This window comes from Poecilia reticulata, linkage group LG4 (genome assembly GCF_000633615.1).
Source record: "Poecilia reticulata strain Guanapo linkage group LG4, Guppy_female_1.0+MT, whole genome shotgun sequence".
Taxonomy (NCBI): domain Eukaryota; kingdom Metazoa; phylum Chordata; class Actinopteri; order Cyprinodontiformes; family Poeciliidae; genus Poecilia; species Poecilia reticulata.
The window spans coordinates 20,730,424-20,749,229 of NC_024334.1; the positions used below are offsets into that span (position 1 = coordinate 20,730,424).

Sequence of the window (18,806 nt, forward strand, 5' to 3'; positions counted from 1 at the left end):
TGTTGAATAATTTAATGATTAAGAACTATTATACACAGTCTGTAAAGAAAAGAGGTCTGGGCTCGGTCTCATTTCCAGGACTTCCCGGTTCTTCCATTAACTCTCAACCAGTCTTCGGTGGATTTCCTGGCAGGTTTCGGGTCGTCATCCTGCAGGGCCACATTCTACTTCAGCACCAACTTATTCTTTTTTTTTAACAGATGGTCTCATATTTTACCCCAAGCACCCTCTGATAGAATTCATAATGATTCTATGGTGATGATGGGGCCAGGTCCTACCGCAGCCAAGCACAAATATCCAGTTGTCCTAATTATTACTCATTGGAAACTGTATTTCTATAATATTTTATAGAAAACTTGTCAGTTTGTGCTAAAATAAATGTCTATGTCTTTCTTTCTAATTAATGTTTAACATAAGAATCCAACAATTTCTGTTTTTGTCAGGAGATCGATCCTCCTCCTCCTCATTCTCAGGTCTTTTGCTGGCTTAAACAAGTTTCCTACAGGATTGCTCATGTTTTAGCTCCACCTTTCCATCAACTCAGAGCTTCGTCTTTGCTGAAGAAAAACATTGTTGCTAGCATGGTGACCTGGGCAGTGTAGGGGGGTTGACATGGACTTCAAGTTTTATCATGATAGTTTGAGGTTCTATTGTGATAATAACAAAAGTGATGATTAGAACTATTTATGACATGTTCTTTAGGTATGGTACAGCATACAGCAATCATAGCCCCACAAAGCTCTTGAAAAACATACCGATTTGTAAGAAAACCTCGAGGACACCAGCCACATTAAAAAACTGTGATTTGTATCACTAATCTGCACTCAGTAGTTGCATTTAATCATTTTCAAATTTGCTGATATTTATTCAAAAATACTTTATTGATCCCATTGAACAAACGGTGGAGAAAACAGTAAACCTAACAATCCCGACAATATGGGCAGTTTTTTTTTCTTCTTCTAAACATGAATTGGAATTTATTGTGACAATAAACCAGAATTATAAATGATAAAATAAAAGCCCAGTGTGTTAGTTTTTCTACATTTACATCGTTTGGTATGTTGATAACATTTTTTATTTTGATCTTATCTGACCAAAATGCCTTCCATCGCGTTTTTTTTTTTTTTTTTCGGACAACTATGGGTTTTTAGGATTTCAGTGTTCTTGTACTCTTTTTGTTTTTAGATATTTTAAAGAACTTTTCGTAAGATGTCCAAAATTTGTAATGAAGAACTTGGCTTTAAACTTTGCCACAACTTCCTCCCTTAACAGTCTAAAGTTGCTTGATCTTCACGATGTTGCTTATTCTCTAGCAAACCTCACAGAAGAACTGGAATTATTCTATTAAGGATAATTTACATATGCTACTTCTGAAGTCAATTAGTGGTCCTGGGTTCTGTTTACCGGGACCAAAATAGAAATGAAAATGAACACATAATTTCCCTTCCACTCAACAATTATGCACTAATGTGAGGTGGTGTGTTGCATAAGATTCTAGGAAACAATCTGATGTTTGTGGTTTACAAAATGTCAACAAACTGATGCTTTTGCAACTGTAGCTGGCATGCTGCAGTGGGACAAACTCTGCTTTTTCTAAGCGTCTTATTCATTTTTAATTATTAATTATTAATTAATTAACTTCTATCATGCTTATTCAGATGTACGAGCATGTCGTTTGCGTGCAAGTCATTCACAGTCAGAGTTACATGAAACATCATTTATAACAAAAGCCATGACCACATGACAAGAAGTTTGATTATAATTTAATTTGCCTGCCAAGAAAAAAAAAAAAGAATATATTTCAATTATGATCTCTAGTTCTCAAAATCATGTATGTTCTATAACGTGTGTGAGAGAAAAACAATAAATAGTCCTAGTCTGGTGGTGCAAGAAGTGAAAGTTCTAGCCAAACAGACCAGGGTCGTGCAAAGTCAGAGACAGTAAAGTGCGCCGGAAGTCGTCCACGGTCCACAGCTCTCTGTGCGTCTGCGCTGCAGAGGCGCTGCTGCTGTCGGGGCTGATGCTCTGCGGGTCGTTGAAGGTAATCAGGATATCTGTGGAGAACTGCGGCAGGCGGAGCAGACCCAAGTGGATGCTCACCGTGTTCCTGGCCTCTTCGTCGAACTTGGACACACACTGTGTCCCCTTCAGCATCCAGGCGCTGCTGCACTCCAACAGGGACGCCTCGGCTTTGGGTAGGGCCACAACGTCACTCACTTCGAAGGCTCCTGGCTCCTGAGTTTTGTTGCTGCCCGCGATGTCCTCAAGGTGATACCTGGCTGCGTCCTGGTCGGCCACCTGGCCCTGGTACTCCAGCAGCTCCACGATCAGGCTCTGGTCTGTGTGGGGGTGGGCGAACACCTCCTGGTTGTCCGGGATCTCCCTCAGCTCGCTAATGTCGGTGACGTTGTAGGGGACGACCGCCGACAGAGCTCCGCCAAATAGAGGGCGAAGCTGAGGAGAGCCCACTCCTGCTGCGGTCTGCATCTCACTTTTAGGGATAACAACAGTTGCCGAGGAAGATAAACATCAGCTAACATGTAGAGTATTAAGGACTGACTGCAAGCACAAAAACACTACATGGTAAAAGAATTATAACACATTAAAAAACCGAAATACACATTGACTTACATGCGGCGTAGTCGTGCAAACTATCCCACATGCACTCCCGTTCAAACTTTGCTCTGCTTCGTGTTTTGGTTCCTATGAGTTCAACAGGCGTTCTGCTGCCCCCTAAAGGCGAGGAGGACGTGGCGCTCCAAACGTGCTGATAAAAATCTGACAAACTGAGTCACAGTAGACAGTTAGAAACTAATACGTCTGCAAGGAAAGCAATATAAAAAACCTATAATTTATCGAAAGCTTTCTAAGATTTCATGTAGTGAGTTACCCTTTAACTTTTCCTGAGGCTTAAGACAGTGACCTAAACATCACCAACCAGACTACTAAAATACTTTGACTCAAGAGCTGGATTATTTATTCAGCTTCTAGCAGGGTTCTGAAACTTGCAGCTCCAGAACCACAAGTAATTATTTGGGCCTAGGTTTGAAACCGTATTAATGTGTCTTTTTTTCTACACAGTTTCCCACAAATATCAACGTCCCATAAAATAAAATGTGTCTTATTTTTTTCTGCAAATGTTTTGCGTTTTTCTTCATTTTAAAACCTAAAAGTAAAAAGAAAATGGGGGTAATATAGCAATATATTTCTCATAGTAGATATTTATCAGAAATTATGTCAGACTGCAGACCTGCAGCTTTAGAGGAAGATGACCTAAAAAAATCGGTTTATGCTTTTGCAATTATATATGAGCTAAATTTTGTAATATATGAAAACTTTTTTCATTTATTAGACTCCATCAGTATTTTCTGAGAATGATTAGAATGATGTTGACCCTATCGATTCTGTTTATTTTACTCCATTCAATCACTACAACATACAGAAAACCAATAAATGATCAAGATATTATTTGGTAGAACCGTAACATATAAAAGCATATGAAATAATACTGAAAGAAGTGGCGGAAATAATCTTGTTACCCTGAAAAATCTGCGGCGATCTCTCCTCATCCAGCTGTTTGCGACTTCCTGCGTGTGGTCAGCTGATTCAGACCGAGGAAAGAGACCGGAGGCTCATCTCCAACATCCACAATGATTACGGTCTCTCGTCGTTCAGGACAGCCTGTAAAATGAATCCGAACGATCTATAAGGTCTCTAAAAGTGTGAAATCTCTGGACTGGCAACAGGAGCTCTGTGTGGAGGAGTTTATTCTGCGGATCTCCGGACAAACAGCAGGTAGCTGGTGACGTTGGCATCCTTAGCCTAGCCTAGCCTACTTTAGCTTAGGTTAGCTTAGCCTAGCCTAGCCTAGCCTAGAAGCGGCCTGTTTTACATGGGTTTATTATATTGCAATTACTCTGTGGCGTTTTGTAGTTGACTAGTTTTTACGGTAGTTTCTGCTTTAAAAGTCTCTAATACGTTACGTGTGTTGTTGAAAACGAGACTAGACTGGATTTTTTTCAGGGTAATATAAACAAAGCTGAATGAAAAGCTAAAGTTGAAATGGGTGTGATGTGACATAAATCAATCAGTATATGCGCAGGTTAAAAACAATCATCTTACTGTACTATCAAATCCCGCCACCCAAACTTCACAAGACGACACAACTAGCTATAACAGCTTTACAATTAAAATTTGTGCAGATTGTGCCTTGAAAATAATAGTTGATAGACACCAGCAACGAAATAGAAAGTACGTAAAAGAGAAATAGCAATTTATGTTTGGATATAGGGTCACTCAGGCAACAGATCATTTAATCTTTTAAAGAAAACGCTGTTTGAATTTGACATTAAGAAGCAACAACAGAAAAAACTTTTACCTCGTTTTAAAAAAAATTTTAAAAAATTGTTGTATGCTGATTTACATCTATGAAACATCCAGTTGAATGAAGAGAGTAATGATGAAGAATACTGTTTACTCTCGTAAACAATATTGTCATCACAACATTCAATAGTAATATAGTATAATAGTCAAATAGTAATATAGTATAATAGTCAAATTTATTACACGCAGCCTCCTAAAAAAGTTAAATGTAAACAGTTATTTATTAAAGAAATAAATACATTATTGTATAAAAGCTAAGAATAAATCAAATTGAGCTATTACTATTTATGTCTTTGTCAATACTAGTGATGCACCTATATGAACATTTAGGCCAATATCGACCTCATGGCTGATATTTGATATTTACCAATGTTATTAATATTGTATATGTTTCTGTACTCTCTTGCCACCATGAAAAATGACTGCACTGCTGACATCCCTTCTTTACTTCAGTTAAACATCCCACAGTCCTTTATTGCACCACTATCACTGTGACATGTCCAAACGTCCACCCGTCTAGAAACATATACACAAATGTCAACAGGATGGAAATAAACACTGGCCATTAATAACGGCCCAGGTGTACTTGTTGAACAGCTACAAGTATGTTAAAAATGACTAACATTGATCTTAATGCTCATATGTGAGCATTGCTAATCAATATTACTCAAAATATTATACGAGAATGAATTCAAAACAGAAGAGACTGTGTTTCTATTATGACATTTATTTAAAAAATGATGATTTCCATGCGTCTTGCAAGTGCTTTGTGTTCATGTACACTATGTGAGGCATTTATGAGTTTATTCATTTAACTTTAATGCACTTTAGATATCAACATCATCACAATTATATGTGACAGAGACTGCCCATGCACCCAAACCAAGAGTGTCCAACTCCAGTTCTCAAGAGTCAGAGTCCTGCATGTTTTCATGTTTTCCTGGTTCAGCAGTGAAGTCAGGCCTGTGCAGAACTTGGCAGCGTGCGTCGCAGGCAATTCATCCATTTATTCAGTCGTGCTGAAGCAGCGTGTTGGCTTTTGAGGACTGGAGATGGAAACCCCTTGTCCAAATGTTTCTATAAATAATATTCAGTTCAACTTTGAGTCAGAAATACTTCATTAATTCCCAAGGGAAATTACATTAATGAAGCTGAATAATAATTCAGGGGAAAGCGCAGCAGGCTGACAGCACATTTAGAAAATTGATGTTTCCCAATGTTCTCACTTAATCCGTTTTAGATACAAAACTCAGTTTCCATATATATATATATATATATATATATATATAACACACTCACTCATTTGAAAATGAAAAGGCAATGGGAGAGCTATTTTTTTAACAAAGAGGATAAATATTTCAAAGTTTCAAATCTGTCCCGATTTGAGAAATCTGAGCCTCAGTGATTTCGAAGTGACATAATTTTGTTTAGAGTTGTGAAACAGAACTTCACTTCGCTGCTGAGTCAAAAGTCAACCCCTCCATCAAGTTATTTTGTATTTTATGGACCGTACAGAGAAAATAATCTGTCTGTTGCACAAGTGTTTTAAAAGTAAATTACTTCAAATGAAATGTCCAGAATTGGTAAATAAAGGTTAAAAAAAAAAAACATTTCAAACAAAAGATGTGTAGAAACTCTGTTCTCTCTTTCCGTTTAATTAAGACTATTATCTGTAAAACGCCTCATAATTATTACTACTTTACAAGCATAAATTAAGCAATTTTTGTGCTTTGATGTGAATTCTGCAGTGTTTTTGGTAGCAGCTTTCAAAGAACTTAGTTGAATTTAGTGCATTTGTAAGTCGTCCCTTTAGCTCGGCCTGCAGTCTCCTGTTTCTGTGTTTCTTCACTTTCTTCAGATCTGTCCCCTGCTTCTCCTCCTCTCTGCTCTCTTGGCTGGGGAAAGGCTGTTTTTTTCCAAACGCAACGCCAGAAACGGACGTTAAGAAAGTATCAGACTTAACCGGAATCAATGGTACAAGTCTTACTGTCGCAGTGAGAAATGGGGTGGTGTGTATGGTGTGTGTGAATGAGCGTTCTTCCTCGCCCCTCGGATGATTGCTTGTTGTGCTCGGGTCACATGTTTTTTAGCTCAGTGTCACAGAGGGATTTTATTGAAATGTGTTTGTGTGTTCTTCCCCTCCCCACCCCCCAACCTCTTTGGAAGACATAGCACCCAAACTGAGATTCAAGGATGTGTTTTTGGAAGGACAGCGTGTTTTCCAGATCCGCTTCATAGAATTTTTTTGGCCCAGTGGCATCCAGAGCAGTGATGACATTTCCTTATTTTTTTAATAACCAGTAAATCTTAGTTTTAAGTCTGTGAGAAAATGTAAAATTAAAAATATTTTTAAAGCTATACAAATTCTGAGAATATCAGCAAAATTGAACATATTTCAGTAATTCAGTTGATATATTATACTTATGTAATGCATAATATAGCGACTCATTCCTTGAAAGGTTAGGCTGGACGATACGGCTGACAAACGTATCAAAATATAAGCATTTAATATCAATCTAATTTCTTGAGATGCCCCTCTGAATTACTGACTTCATAAGTCAATCTTTACGTTTTAGCTAGATCAATTGGCAGCATCGACAGCTAACTCGTTTTCTCTTGAGACCGTTCTCTCCCTCTTTTCTGTCCAAACTGGTGATCTTCTCCTCCTGTCCCACAGAGGGAGCCAGAACGGGAGGAGCAGCCCGAAGACAACATGCCCCCCAAGTTTAAGCGACACCTCAACGACGACGAGGTCACGGGATCCGTCCGCAGCGAGAGGGTGAGGTCCGGACGCAGTGGAAAAAAATAACCCCTTTTTGGGGTTCTGGTTTGTCAGGAGGGCTCGAGTAGTGACAGGAGTGACAGATGCAAACATTCACGATGATGGAAGAGGGAGACGGAATAAGTAGAAATCGCCGATTAGATCAAGCAGCAAACAAACAAGAAAAATATTGGCGATGCGGCAGAGTCTCCAGAAAAGTCTCGCGGCCAAATATCTGCTCCTCATCAGGCTGCTCATCCTGTCCCATCTCCTCTTCCTCACCCATCCCCTTCTTCTTTTGTGTTGTTATTAGCTCGGATCAAAGCCACGCTTACCGTGTGTGGGCGGGGGGAGGTGTAGGAGTGGGACGCTTGCATAACATCCTCCTCTCCTTCTAGTTTTCTGCTTCTGATAATTACTACCAGTCCTCCTCGCATCTCCGGTACCGGGAGAGAGGTCGCGCAGAAGGAGAGCGTTAGCCCTCGCGCTCATGAAGAGCTTTACGATCACGTGGCCGCCATCTTTTCAGATTTCTTGCAGATGACCTGCAAAGAAAATGAAGCGTGTGTAGAACGTGCATTGGGTGTCTGATGAGGTATGCGGGTCCTTCCTCGTCTCTCTTTACACAAAAACACCAGATTAAAGCATTCAGAGGTTTTGGGCCAAGACTGTGCCCTAGAAGAATAATCAACTTTAAGATCTCATGAATGTTGTATTGTTCTTACTTGAATTGATTTAGATTAACTTTGACTTCCCAGCACATTGATTGTTTTTGCTCCGAGTTAGACGGCGTTCAGGGGATTGAGCTTTGGCATGCAAAGCTGGCGTTCAGTCATGAAAGATTGATCCCACTATCAGCTTTGCCTTCAGAGGAGCAAAAGGAAAAAGGTTTCTATCAATCGCTTATTTCAGCCGTATTATACAGAAATGTTTCTATTGCCGCATCAGCAGCGTCACCACCGAGCGCCTCGGATGAACCACACCCTGTCATCCGCCAGACAAGACGAGACGCCTGGTGCGCGGTAGTGTCCCGAAACAAAACAATCCACATAAATGGGTGTTCATCTATTGAACTCTAAATTGAATTTATCCATGTCAATAAGAAAAGAAAAATGCACATAGAAATAGCGTTTTGGAGAGGACAAAAATGCATTTTACTTTTATATCAGTGTTCTCAACTCCCAGGTTTCCTCATCTTGATCTTGCCTTTATCTGAGCCGCAATATTTTTCTTTTTTCGACAGAGGAATCTGCTGGAGGAAGACTCTGATGAAGAGGAAGACTTTTTTCTGTGAGTTTGTGTTGGAATATATGTTTTTTTTTTTCCATTTTGTAACCATCAACCAGTTCCTGGCATAACCCTAATTGGATATTTGTTCAGTTTTCGCCACAAAATTGTAGAACTCATTTAAATTGTTTGCTTTTCTGTGCAGCACAGCCTTTGAATGTTCAATAGAGCTGAGATCAGGGCCTTTTTCAGATACGAACCGTTGCCCTGTTTCATCCGTTCCAAAACCAGTTTGGAATACTTTTCCAGTTGGAACACACACCTATGTGTCCAAGTTTCACATGTGCAATCCAAACTGGGACAAACAAAACGGAAACTACCAAAAGTTAAGCCTATTGCAAACTTGAAGATGCTGCGAGATGCTTTACCGCTGATATGGTACATTTCTATGGAGATATAGGTCTTAAATTCCATTAGTAGGGGTCTTAAAAAGCAGCAAATGTGAGTTGGTGAAACCTGCAGAAACTCCTGAGCACATGCGCATTAAAAAATTGGATAAAATAAAGAATGGAGGGCTACCTGAAATGTTTTAATCTGCGTAAATAGGAAGAGAAGAGGTTCTGGGATGCACCCCGACCCACTGCACCACAGTGAAAATTTGGGGTTTATCTCATTTTAGTTTGGACTTTTAACCAAATATGAGTAGGGGTGTATTTATATATATTTGACCATGTGCGAATTGGAGAAAAACCACAATAACTAAATTCTTGTGTACCTCAGTTCTTGATCTTAGAATGCAGTTTAGGTTTCCTGAGTGACCCAACTCAAACATTACTTCCTTAACATTTTATTTTTTTTATTTTTTATTTTTCCAGGAGAGGTCCAACCGGACCCAGATTTGGACCTCAAAATGACAAAATGAAACAGTAAGTACGGATTCCTCGTCGCAGCTAAAAACAGGACATGTATGCGTTTTTGAAATCCTTGAAAATGATTGAATTTCAATTAGGTGTTATCAAGATTTGGAAACCGGTTGGTTTCTGTACAAAGTCCTTGAAAGTGCTTTATAATACTTGTTATTAACGACTGAAAAAAGATATTTGAAGGATAATAAAAGGACATACATATTTTTTTTCTCAGTGTGTAAAGTTAAATTACACCAAACATCTCTTGTTTTAGGCCAGTTAGAATTGCCAAAATTATTTCTACTTGTCAAAAAATTTATATTTTTTGAGATTTTTTTTTGTAGTTTTCTTGGACCAGTCACGTGTGTAAAAGAGACAAATCTCGTCTCTGCTGTAGAATGTGGAATACTATCACAATATATTATTAATGACAGTAATAAATAAAGCCATACAACAGTGAATTGAAACTATCTTTCTTTCTTCTTCAGTTCCTTTGTGTTTTCAGACGCTGGTGGTGCCAGAAAAGTTTGAAAAGCCACCTTGAAAACACTCAAATGCTTGGATTTTACTGTGGGAAAAGTGTACGAACCCTGTAGAACCCCGGGGTCGGTGTAGCGGCTCCACACTTTTTGAAGCTGCCGTTACGTAACCGCGGCTCCGACGTGTTTACCAGAAGTAGCCGGTTATTAGGATATTGTGCAAGAAAATTTATCGCGCTGGCTCTGCTTCAATATTTACCAGCGCCTCGCAGACAGCCGGAGAACAGAGGAGGTCATTGTTGAGACCGTCTGGCACGAGAAGCTGTTTCTTCACCCTCGCTCCATACCTTGCAGTCTTTCACCGTCGTGCCCACGTGAAATTAGACGCCGTCATTACTGAGTGCAGGAATGTCCTGTGTAAGAAGTCCAGGCTGTTCAATGAGTCCGCCCGTCTGAACCCGGGCCGTTAAATTCCTCGGGTGTTTGCGACGGCCGCCTGTTTTCTTATGTCACCCCCTTTCATTTCCTGACTGGAGTCTATTATGTATCTGCTTTTGCATGACATCACATAAAAAGAAAATTATTTCAGTTGAATTTTAATTTGAATCCTCAAAATGTTAATGCAATAGATCAGGTGTAATCAGAAGTGATAACACTTCTTTTTCGAAAAGGCAATAACTCTAAATTTTTGCAACAAATACTTTAAAAAAAAAATAAAAAATTATCATTCCATACGTGTCCTGCTTTAATTTGTGTCCTCAGCGTGCAGTCCCAGGTTGACGAGGTGATCGACGTGATGCAGGAGAACATCTCCAAGGTGATAGAGAGGGGCGAACGCCTCGATGACCTGCAGGACAAGTCCGGTGAGTCGCACCTTCTGCCGTACCTTTTTTTCTTTTTTTGGTTTTTGCGCGTGCGCATGTCGTTTGTGCTTTTCATCCACTTGAGTCGAGTCCACAGAACATGTATCAGTGTTGTTTTTACTAACATTTACTTTGCAATTAGGGCTGTCAGGCCCTAAGAGCGCACAACGTCATCAAGGAAACGCCTGAGTGGGACAGACTCTGCAATGTGCTTCCAATTTAAGAGAAGAACACTATTAATATAATTAGTTATTCATTGGAAAAAGGAAAAAAAAATAATCCTCAAATTACCAGGCAGTGAAAGGTTTGAAGTTACAACTACTGAAAAAGATGGCGGATTTTAGAGCATTATCCACCTGATTTAGGATTCGTCATGCTGGGTCGAGTCCTGTTTCGTCCTAAGGACAACCTGGACGTCTCAGTGCAGAATGAACAAAATAATGCCTCAGAGATGGAGAGTTAAGAGAGTTAAATAGGTGCTGCAGCATTACAAACAGCTAAAATTAGACAGTACGCTGTCCAGATCTAAACCTAAACATTATTACCAATCATTTAACGTTAAGGTTTAGATCTAATGACTCTTAAAGCTATTTATCTATGAGCGAATTCTCTAGTGACTGCAGAAGAGCAGGTTGGATGCTTTAACAAAGGAAGTGATCCTTGAAATCTTTCTTTTCTCAACTATGATTACTACAAATCTACTCTTTGCTCTTTTTGCCCTCAAGAGCATTTAGCTGCATTATCTGGTTGCCACCACTGCGGCGCTTGCTCAGGATTGACACTTTCAAACGATGTCCGGGCATAAAGAACCCATTTTTGTCCAAGAAAGACACATTCTGTAGAAAGAACCAGGATTTGATTGGTTGGGGGCAAAATAAATTTTCTGGGGGAAGAGGAGCATCTGCTCAGGAAATGTGGACAATTATTAAGGAGAGCTGTCTGCAGACGAAGAGGTGAATGATTACGACACTATTCGGTGTCGAGATGGATTTAATGAGAGTGGGAGCGCCTCCCACTCAAGGGGAGCCGGCTCGCTCACACATCCAGTAAAAGTCTGACGACGGAGGAAGTTTGTTTTTATGCGTAAGGGAACAGCATGTAACGAGGCAAAAAAGTCATAAATGGTTCGGAGATCAAAACATGGACGCTTTTGGGGTGAGGCCTGGAAACTCTTACATCTTCATCATATTAAGAACCTCTGACCAAACCTCCAAAAAAAAAAAAAAAAAAAAAAAAAAAACTAGATCTGTAAATATTGACAAAAATAATTTGTCAATATTTGTAAAGTGTGATGCATTTGTGAGGTGTCTGCACTAGAATCCGGTCCAACAATTACAGAAAACATTATTTATGACCTTAATGATAGTTTAGTGGTACCTGGAAAAACAAAGTGCACTGTGGGGCCTTTTTCCTTTTTGTTCTGTTCCAAATTTGCTAATATTTGCTAAGCATGAGTGTGGAGCTCTTGAGAGTTGGAAGATCATCTGGCTTTACGGAAGGGTAAACCTGTGTGTCATCAGCATAGCAGTGGTAAGAAACACAAGATGTACAGAGAGAAAAGGAAAGTACAGGTCCAACTACTAACCCCTGAGGCACACCGCAGGTCAGGGTTGCTAGGGAAAAGTCAGCATCACAAGTTGCCATGTAAAAGCAAGATAAACAGTGAAGGGGTATGAGATGATCAAGAGCATCAGAACTCTTTCAAATAGTTGTTCCTTTGTTCCAAGGAAGTGCCACTTCATCAGATCGTGAAGGATCCCCTATGAGTGTTTTCACATAGTCTCGAATAGAAAATGATACATTACAGCAGGGGTGCTCAAGTCCAGTCCTCAAGAGCTACCGTCCTGCAACTTTCAGATGCTTCCCTGCTCCAACACACCTGGATCAAATGAAAGGCTCATTACCAGGCCTGTTTAGAGCTGATCCCGGTCTGTTGGAGTAAGAATATTTCTAAAAGTTGCAGGATGGTAGCTCTCGAGGACCGGACTTGAGCACCCCTGCATTACAGCTAGATTAAACAGCATGATTTTCATGGTTATTAAAGACACTTTCCCTTGTAGTGAGTAGATGTCTCTGTGTAAATACGCGCTGTTCACTTTGTGTTCAGGTTCTGAGTGATTTCCCAGCTGTCCATCTGAAAACTCTTAACAACTCTTGCTCTCTGTTGTGTTGACTTCCCTCCATTACATAACATTTACGCTCTAGCCAGGCCCCAATCAAAGCGACCACGGTTGTTTCACTTCGCTGATGAAGACACGATGCTGAAATCCACGTGTTTGTTTCCTGTCTCGTGCATCGTCAACCCACACACACACACACACACACACACAGACGCTACACAGGCGCTCCGCTCCGTCATGTTGACCTGCCTGCCAAAACAACGATGCACATCTGGAGGACATTCTTCTCTGCTTGTTTATGCGAAGCGTTTGTGACTTATGGCCCGTCTCGACCGCGCGTCTCATCCTTAAGAGCTGTATGTATGTGAACGACGCAGCGCGCTCCGGCTGACACCTCGCCGCGCGCGCGCGCGGGGACAGGTGACCCGTCGTTAAATTCCTCGGCATTAACGAACGTCTTCCCAGAAGTCCCTGTGTGGGCGCGTCGCTTTGTAGTAGCGACGGGTCGTAAACAGGCACACGGAGATGGAAACAGCAGACGCAAAAAAAAGAGAGAGAAAGAGGGTGAGCAGCGCCGGACGCTAGGGAGCCGTAACCCTCCTGTTAACATTCAGAGACACCACGTTAACAACGATATCGCAGAAACAGACCGCAGCGCGGGGGCAAGCTGGCGGCGGGGAGACGTTACGACGAGGAAGCTGGAGGAAATGTTGCTATTTTGGAAATGTAAGAGACCGTGCCAACAGAGCTGTCTTTAAAAGATGTCGCATCTACCCAGAGCAGTAAAGCCGGTGTATCTAACACCTTAAGTGAAACCTGTTTGTCTTTTCGGTGACTGACTTGTCGTTTTTTGTTCTGTTGTCTGTCTTTGTGTGCTCCCTGGCTCTGCGCTGCGGTCGCATCGTGGTGCAGAGAGCTTGTCGGACCACGCGTCTGCGTTCAGCAGCCGAGCCAAACAGCTGCACAGGAGGATGTGGTGGAGAGACATGAAGGTGGGCTATCTGTCTGTTTTCAGACTATCTGCATACACAAACATAAAAAAAATAAAATAAAGATTTTTTTGGGTGTGTGTGTGTGTTAAATAAAGCCAGAAATGAAGGAGGAAATTGGGTTGCACCTCTTGTTAGAACTATATGTGTGATGAAAAACCAACAGTGAACTCACCATGGTGGCGGCAGTGTCATGGTGTGAGGATTCAGTTGAGAATCTGTGTCAAGTGTTATAACCTGATGTTTACAGATGCTCTCGATCCAATTTCACTCAGCTGTTTTGCAAAGAAAGGGAAACATTTTGAGTCTCTAAAAGTATTGAATCAAGAGTCCAAAATGCTTGTTTGTGAAATAAAATGAACAAACCATGCATCACTTTCCAGTTATTATATAACGATCTGTGTCGGCCTTAATAATCTGAAGACTTCTGTGTTGGCTTTTGTCCATGTTTTGTTTTGAGACAAATGTTTCATTTCCCTAACAGATGAAGATGATCATTGCACTGGTAGTTGTCGCTCTTCTGCTGATCATCATCAGTGAGTATTTGAATGTCGCTCACACATTTGAATGTTCAGCAGAGTTGAAACCTACAGACATGCAGTTGTCACCTTTAATGTTACGCCCCTCTTCTGTTTTCCAGTTCCAGTAATCCTGCGATATCGTAAGTGACCGATGAGGATGAGGTGGACCTTTCCTCCTCGATGCCCCCCCGGCCGACCTGCATCTTCTCATCTGGCACTCACCGGGACGCTGCCCAAACCGTCTTCAGAGTTCTCCTCTTCACCCTCAGTTCAGATCTTAGTCATATCCTGATCCGAGATCAGTTCTGCTCGATGAAGTTGAGGGAAAGCAAAAACATTGACTTTTGTTTTGGCCCTGTTGTCCGTGTAATGGGAGCGCTTCGTGCCACGAGACGTATCGCAAGGCAGTGGGGGCTTTGGGGTTTTGGGCCTTTGTCCTTTGTGTTGCATCTCAGATAAATTCTCCAGGACCGGGGGAATCCGACAGTCTGCATTAGTTTATCTCCTGTGAATCTGCTGCAGCAGCCTCGCATGACGAGGCTGTAAACTCCGAGCAGATGAACCTCTGATGTCTTCCCACATGTGCATCTCAAACACCAACAGGAGAGACGGTTTGAAAGGGGACACCTAAGTAGTACAAAGCACATTTTTAAAATTCTCTCCCGCACGAAGCGAGAAGACATCTGAGTCTCATCTGAGTTTTTTTCTTTTTCTTTTTTCGTATTAATGTGAAGAAAAGAACAATGGTAAACCAAAACAGCCACATTCTGAATGTTTGTTCACCGTTCTGTGCTCTAAACCTCTGACTTCCTGCAGGACTGTGCTGATCTCTGGGCTCTTTTGATCACAGCTTCAGGTTTTCAATTTACTCCCAACTCTGCAAACGGTTCTGTTCGGTTTAAAGCTGCTTTTTGCTTACTTTCCCTCTTAGGTTGTCACTATTATTTTTGTTTTATGAAGTTCTGAATGAGTGCTGGTATTTGCTACTGAGGGGGACGGTTTATCTCCGTACTGTTATGACTGAGATGGAAGGTCTTGCATAATGTGGATGGAAACCATAGGTGTAGTTGTGATTGGTTAAAGTCTACATGGTAATTTGATTATTTTTGTGTAATTTATTTTAGCTTGTAAATATGGATTCTGTAACGATACTGTACAGTACTCTGTGGCATTGCATTGGAAGACTGTGATTCCTTTTGCTCTGGAATAAAGTGATATTAAAGGGCAATACGTCTGGTTTGTTCTGGTTTGAACTAGAATCAGCAGTAGGAAAAAGTGGATGAAGTCTAAAAAAGAAACAATCGTCATGCCATCCCACAGGTTAAGTGTCCAATAGCTTGCAGGGTTTGCAAAATTCCAGGACTTTTATCTCCTCATTTATCCGACTGTTGCTGGCTCGTGACTTTTCTGGCATTGCGGAGTCCCCAGATGGCACTAAAGTTGCAGGGTCTGGAGCCCATGAACCGTTATTGCTCTGACAGACCCTCAGCCTTTCTTCCTCCTAGTACCACAGGCACGAACACACACACATGGGCCGCTCTGCCCTGCACCGAGCCAGAACTGCCCAACTCCACTGCAGGAACAGACATTAAACTGGCCCCGAGGGACAATTTGCTTTGTTGATACACGCCGGCTGGACATTAGGGGTCACATCTGGTGCTGATGCACACAACAGGGACGATGGCTTTGTTTCCGCTCTGAAGTCAAAGCGGTAATTTAATCTGCTACGCATTGTTTGGATGTTGATTAAAGCAGGCATAGGTAAAGCTGTTCAGAACCCCTCCCCCCCCAGTTGCACCAGCACCTATAAATCAGCCAACACTCCAGAAAGGTCATAGGTCAAAGAAACTCAAAGTAAGCAGACCTTCTTTCAGGTCTAAGGTTTTATGGACTGGCGCATATTAAAGACTTTTTGATCCTTACCAGTTCCTAAAGTTCAGTACGTTAGATGAGAGCTGAAATGAGTTTTCAGGGATTTCGACTCCCCACACTCTGCTCCTCCAGACTAGCCAGCAGCAATTAGCCAACACCTGGTGGAGCTGCGCGTCTGCTGAGCTCATTGTAGAAGCTACTTCTCCCATGAATGTTTGTAAAGCCTTGATAGACGAACGCTGCTGAGATGACTTGCTGAACGCAGAGTTCTGGAAAGAGCAGGAACTTCTTAAATAGACAGAGGCCCAATATTAAGGCATTAAATTGCAAAATCAAATTTCTTTTAAGTCCTGTTGGATACACGCAGCATTTTTTATAACAACTGAAGGTGGCATAATTACTTCATTGTCCCTCAGGAGAACACAGACATGCACAAAGAGAGCCTCTAAAACCCACAGGCCAGGAACTGAGCTCAGGATCTCCTTGCTGAAATCCTTTCTAATCATCTCATTTGCATATCTTCCTGTCAACTCTTGGAAAGATTGTCCTTTTTTTGTTTGTTTGTTGACAATCATATAGTTTCCAAACTGATTGATAGCATCAATCATGGACGTAATTTTTCTCGTCTGCTTTGAGTTGGCGCACGTGAATGCTCTTAAACTCCCCGAGCCAATGACCACCAGCATATCTTTACTTACTCAGTGCATTTTTACGAGCTACACATGACTGCTCCCTGCCCTCCAAATTCCTTTGGAAACAGTGGGTACTTACCTACTTAACTACTTTTTCCTTTCCCCTTTTTTTTATAGATTTTTGCTTCCTTTTAATTTTTTTCTATTAAATAAAAACAACGTGTGAGATATAATGCGATATCGGTCATTTGAGGTGCCTCATTTTGAGAACCAATAAGGGTTCTCAAAATTATTATTCTTTCCATAAAACGGTTAGAAATAACAGTGCTTACCTTTTACTGTGAGCGAAAGCATTTGTTATTGAATGAGCTCGCCTCGGGTCAGCACCTGTGTAGTTTAGACAGATTTTACTACAACACATAAACGAGACGGTCTTTTTTTCCCCCCGTCTGCCTACACAAACACACCCGCGCTGGCAGCAGAGGATGTTTTGATCCTCAGGCTGGATGACCTCAGATTCCGGGCATAGTGATGGTTATATGAGTCACATAAAAGTGAGTCAATTTAACGGGAGAGGAGAGTGGACAATGTGCCAACCAGCATTAGAGAGCCTGGCCAGACACTTTGACACTGATGAATAAGTCTGCTGCATTTCACAGTTCAGGTTACAGAAAGGCTGCGATAAAAATATAAATATGCTTATTCTCATTATGATACTACAAAGCAGAGACAGTAGCAGGGTTGGCAGTACTTGGGCTACACGTGTATTCTAGGAAATAAACAAGAGCCTTGCGCTGGAAAATAGCAGCACTATGCTGAATAATAAAAGGTTTCAAAGACCAACACCTTACTTGATGACAGTGGTTAATTTCAGATTCACTCAACAGTAGCAGAAACAAACAAACAAACAAAAAAACTCAACCTGTGTCATGGCAAAGATGTTACTCTGTGTCAGACTGCTCTAGCAAGTACAACTGAGGATATTGACAAAATTATATAAATTTATCAGAGTATGGGTCAATGTTTAAAAAGTTAATATCTTACCTGCAGTAGATCTCTTGTCGTGTTCATACAGTATAACTCCAGTTCACCCAGTCCCGGAGGCTAAAGCTAGCTGCTAGCTTGAGAGGGGCCTGGACCAGGCCGGATGTTTACTCTCTTATCTCTGCTCCAATCCATGTGATGTAGTTTATGTCAATACTATTTTCAGAATCTTTAAACCATTGTCACATTTGGATTGGTCAGTTTGTTACACAGAGACAAACTGCGTGTCCGTAAACACGTCCATTAATGTTCACGTTAATGGATGTTGGAGGGTGTGCCCCACTAACAATCTTCCTGTATGAAACAAGTATTCAGAACAAGACATGTTTGAGTATCTACATGATAGAGAAATAAGCCCTTCAAAAAATAAATAACATGAGTTTCAATTAAATTGATATATTGTTTCACTTTTTTTTTTAAATGTTATACATATTATTAGACAGTTTACGCTGACTTAAAAAGCCTTACATGTATAGAGAGCCATTTCAGCCAATATTAAATAAATGGGTAAAACTCATTTATTTTACTCATTTATTTACTTATATTTACCCACTCATTTATCTATTTAATTTTGGCTGAAATGGCTCTCCATATACATGTTTCTATCTAAGTTTTCCTTTTCAGTTGTTTTAAACAGGAAGACTATTGTTTTGCCTCCAACTTATATTTACTGTCCAAGTAATTATCAACTTTTCTTTAAATACTCCCAATCTCACAATAGATTCATAGTGTTAGGTTCACATAAATGTTTTCCGATTTGAGGTATTTTAAGACAGTAGACATCCACTTTGGTTTTGGTTCCTCTCTGGGCTGGCAGCTTCGGCCTCTGTGAACAATATGGATTTCTGCTTATCGTGGTCACCAAGAGAGCTATATACTGGGAGGAAGATATTAGCTGCTTATAACCGTTTTACCAAACCTCCCTGTAAAATTTTTAAACAATTTCTATGAAACCTCTCTATGAAACATGTAAGAAAGTACATCTAAAGTTAAACTGCTGCAATATTCTT

General features: G+C 40.8%; 2 protein-coding genes and 1 long non-coding RNA gene across 6 annotated transcripts; 1 reads left to right on the forward strand and 2 right to left on the reverse strand.

Moving 5' to 3' along the window:
• Positions 1 to 1,744: 1,744 nt before the first annotated feature.
• rangrf (RAN guanine nucleotide release factor) lies at positions 1,745 to 3,626 on the reverse strand. The gene is made up of 3 exons (XM_008407357.2): positions 3,540 to 3,626; positions 2,632 to 2,786; positions 1,745 to 2,491 (listed from the first exon to the last, which is right to left on the reverse strand). Exon 3 carries the CDS (start codon positions 2,485 to 2,487, stop codon positions 1,903 to 1,905), a length of 585 nt encoding a protein of 194 aa, XP_008405579.1. The 5' UTR covers positions 2,488 to 2,491; positions 2,632 to 2,786; positions 3,540 to 3,626; the 3' UTR covers positions 1,745 to 1,902.
• vamp4 (vesicle-associated membrane protein 4) lies at positions 3,593 to 15,476 on the forward strand. 4 transcript variants are annotated; one of them, XM_008407355.1, is made up of 9 exons: positions 3,593 to 3,795; positions 6,289 to 6,357; positions 7,061 to 7,162; positions 8,388 to 8,434; positions 9,247 to 9,297; positions 10,518 to 10,618; positions 13,651 to 13,730; positions 14,212 to 14,263; positions 14,368 to 15,476. In XM_008407355.1, exons 2-9 carry the CDS (start codon positions 6,355 to 6,357, stop codon positions 14,394 to 14,396), a joined length of 465 nt encoding a protein of 154 aa, XP_008405577.1. In that variant the 5' UTR covers positions 3,593 to 3,795; positions 6,289 to 6,354; the 3' UTR covers positions 14,397 to 15,476. The 4 variants fall into 4 exon arrangements, with proteins under 4 accessions (XP_008405577.1, XP_008405576.1, XP_008405578.1 ...); XM_008407354.2 differs by having other exon boundaries at positions 3,605 to 3,795; positions 6,242 to 6,357; XM_008407356.2 differs by lacking the exon at positions 6,289 to 6,357 and having other exon boundaries at positions 3,605 to 3,795.
• On the reverse strand, positions 13,739 to 18,163 carry LOC108166256 (uncharacterized). Its single transcript, XR_001776562.1, has 3 exons — positions 17,797 to 18,163; positions 17,085 to 17,139; positions 13,739 to 14,002 (listed from the first exon to the last, which is right to left on the reverse strand). It is a non-coding gene; the product is annotated as an uncharacterized LOC108166256 (long non-coding RNA).
• Between the last annotated feature and the right edge of the window lie 643 nt (positions 18,164 to 18,806).

What these genes read in the sequence shown, in the direction of transcription:
- vamp4 (XM_008407355.1), top strand. An exon ending in GAAGAGGAAGACTTTTTTCT is followed by an intron (nt 8,435 to 9,246) that starts GTGAGTTTGTGT and finishes TTATTTTTCCAG; the next exon opens with GAGAGGTCCAACCGGACCCA. An exon ending in TGTGGTGGAGAGACATGAAG is followed by an intron (nt 13,731 to 14,211) that starts GTGGGCTATCTG and finishes TTTCCCTAACAG; the next exon opens with ATGAAGATGATCATTGCACT.
- rangrf (XM_008407357.2), bottom strand. Translation starts at nt 2,487, where the DNA reads ATGCAGACCGCAGCAGGAGTGGGCTCTCCTCAGCTTCGCCCTCTATTT.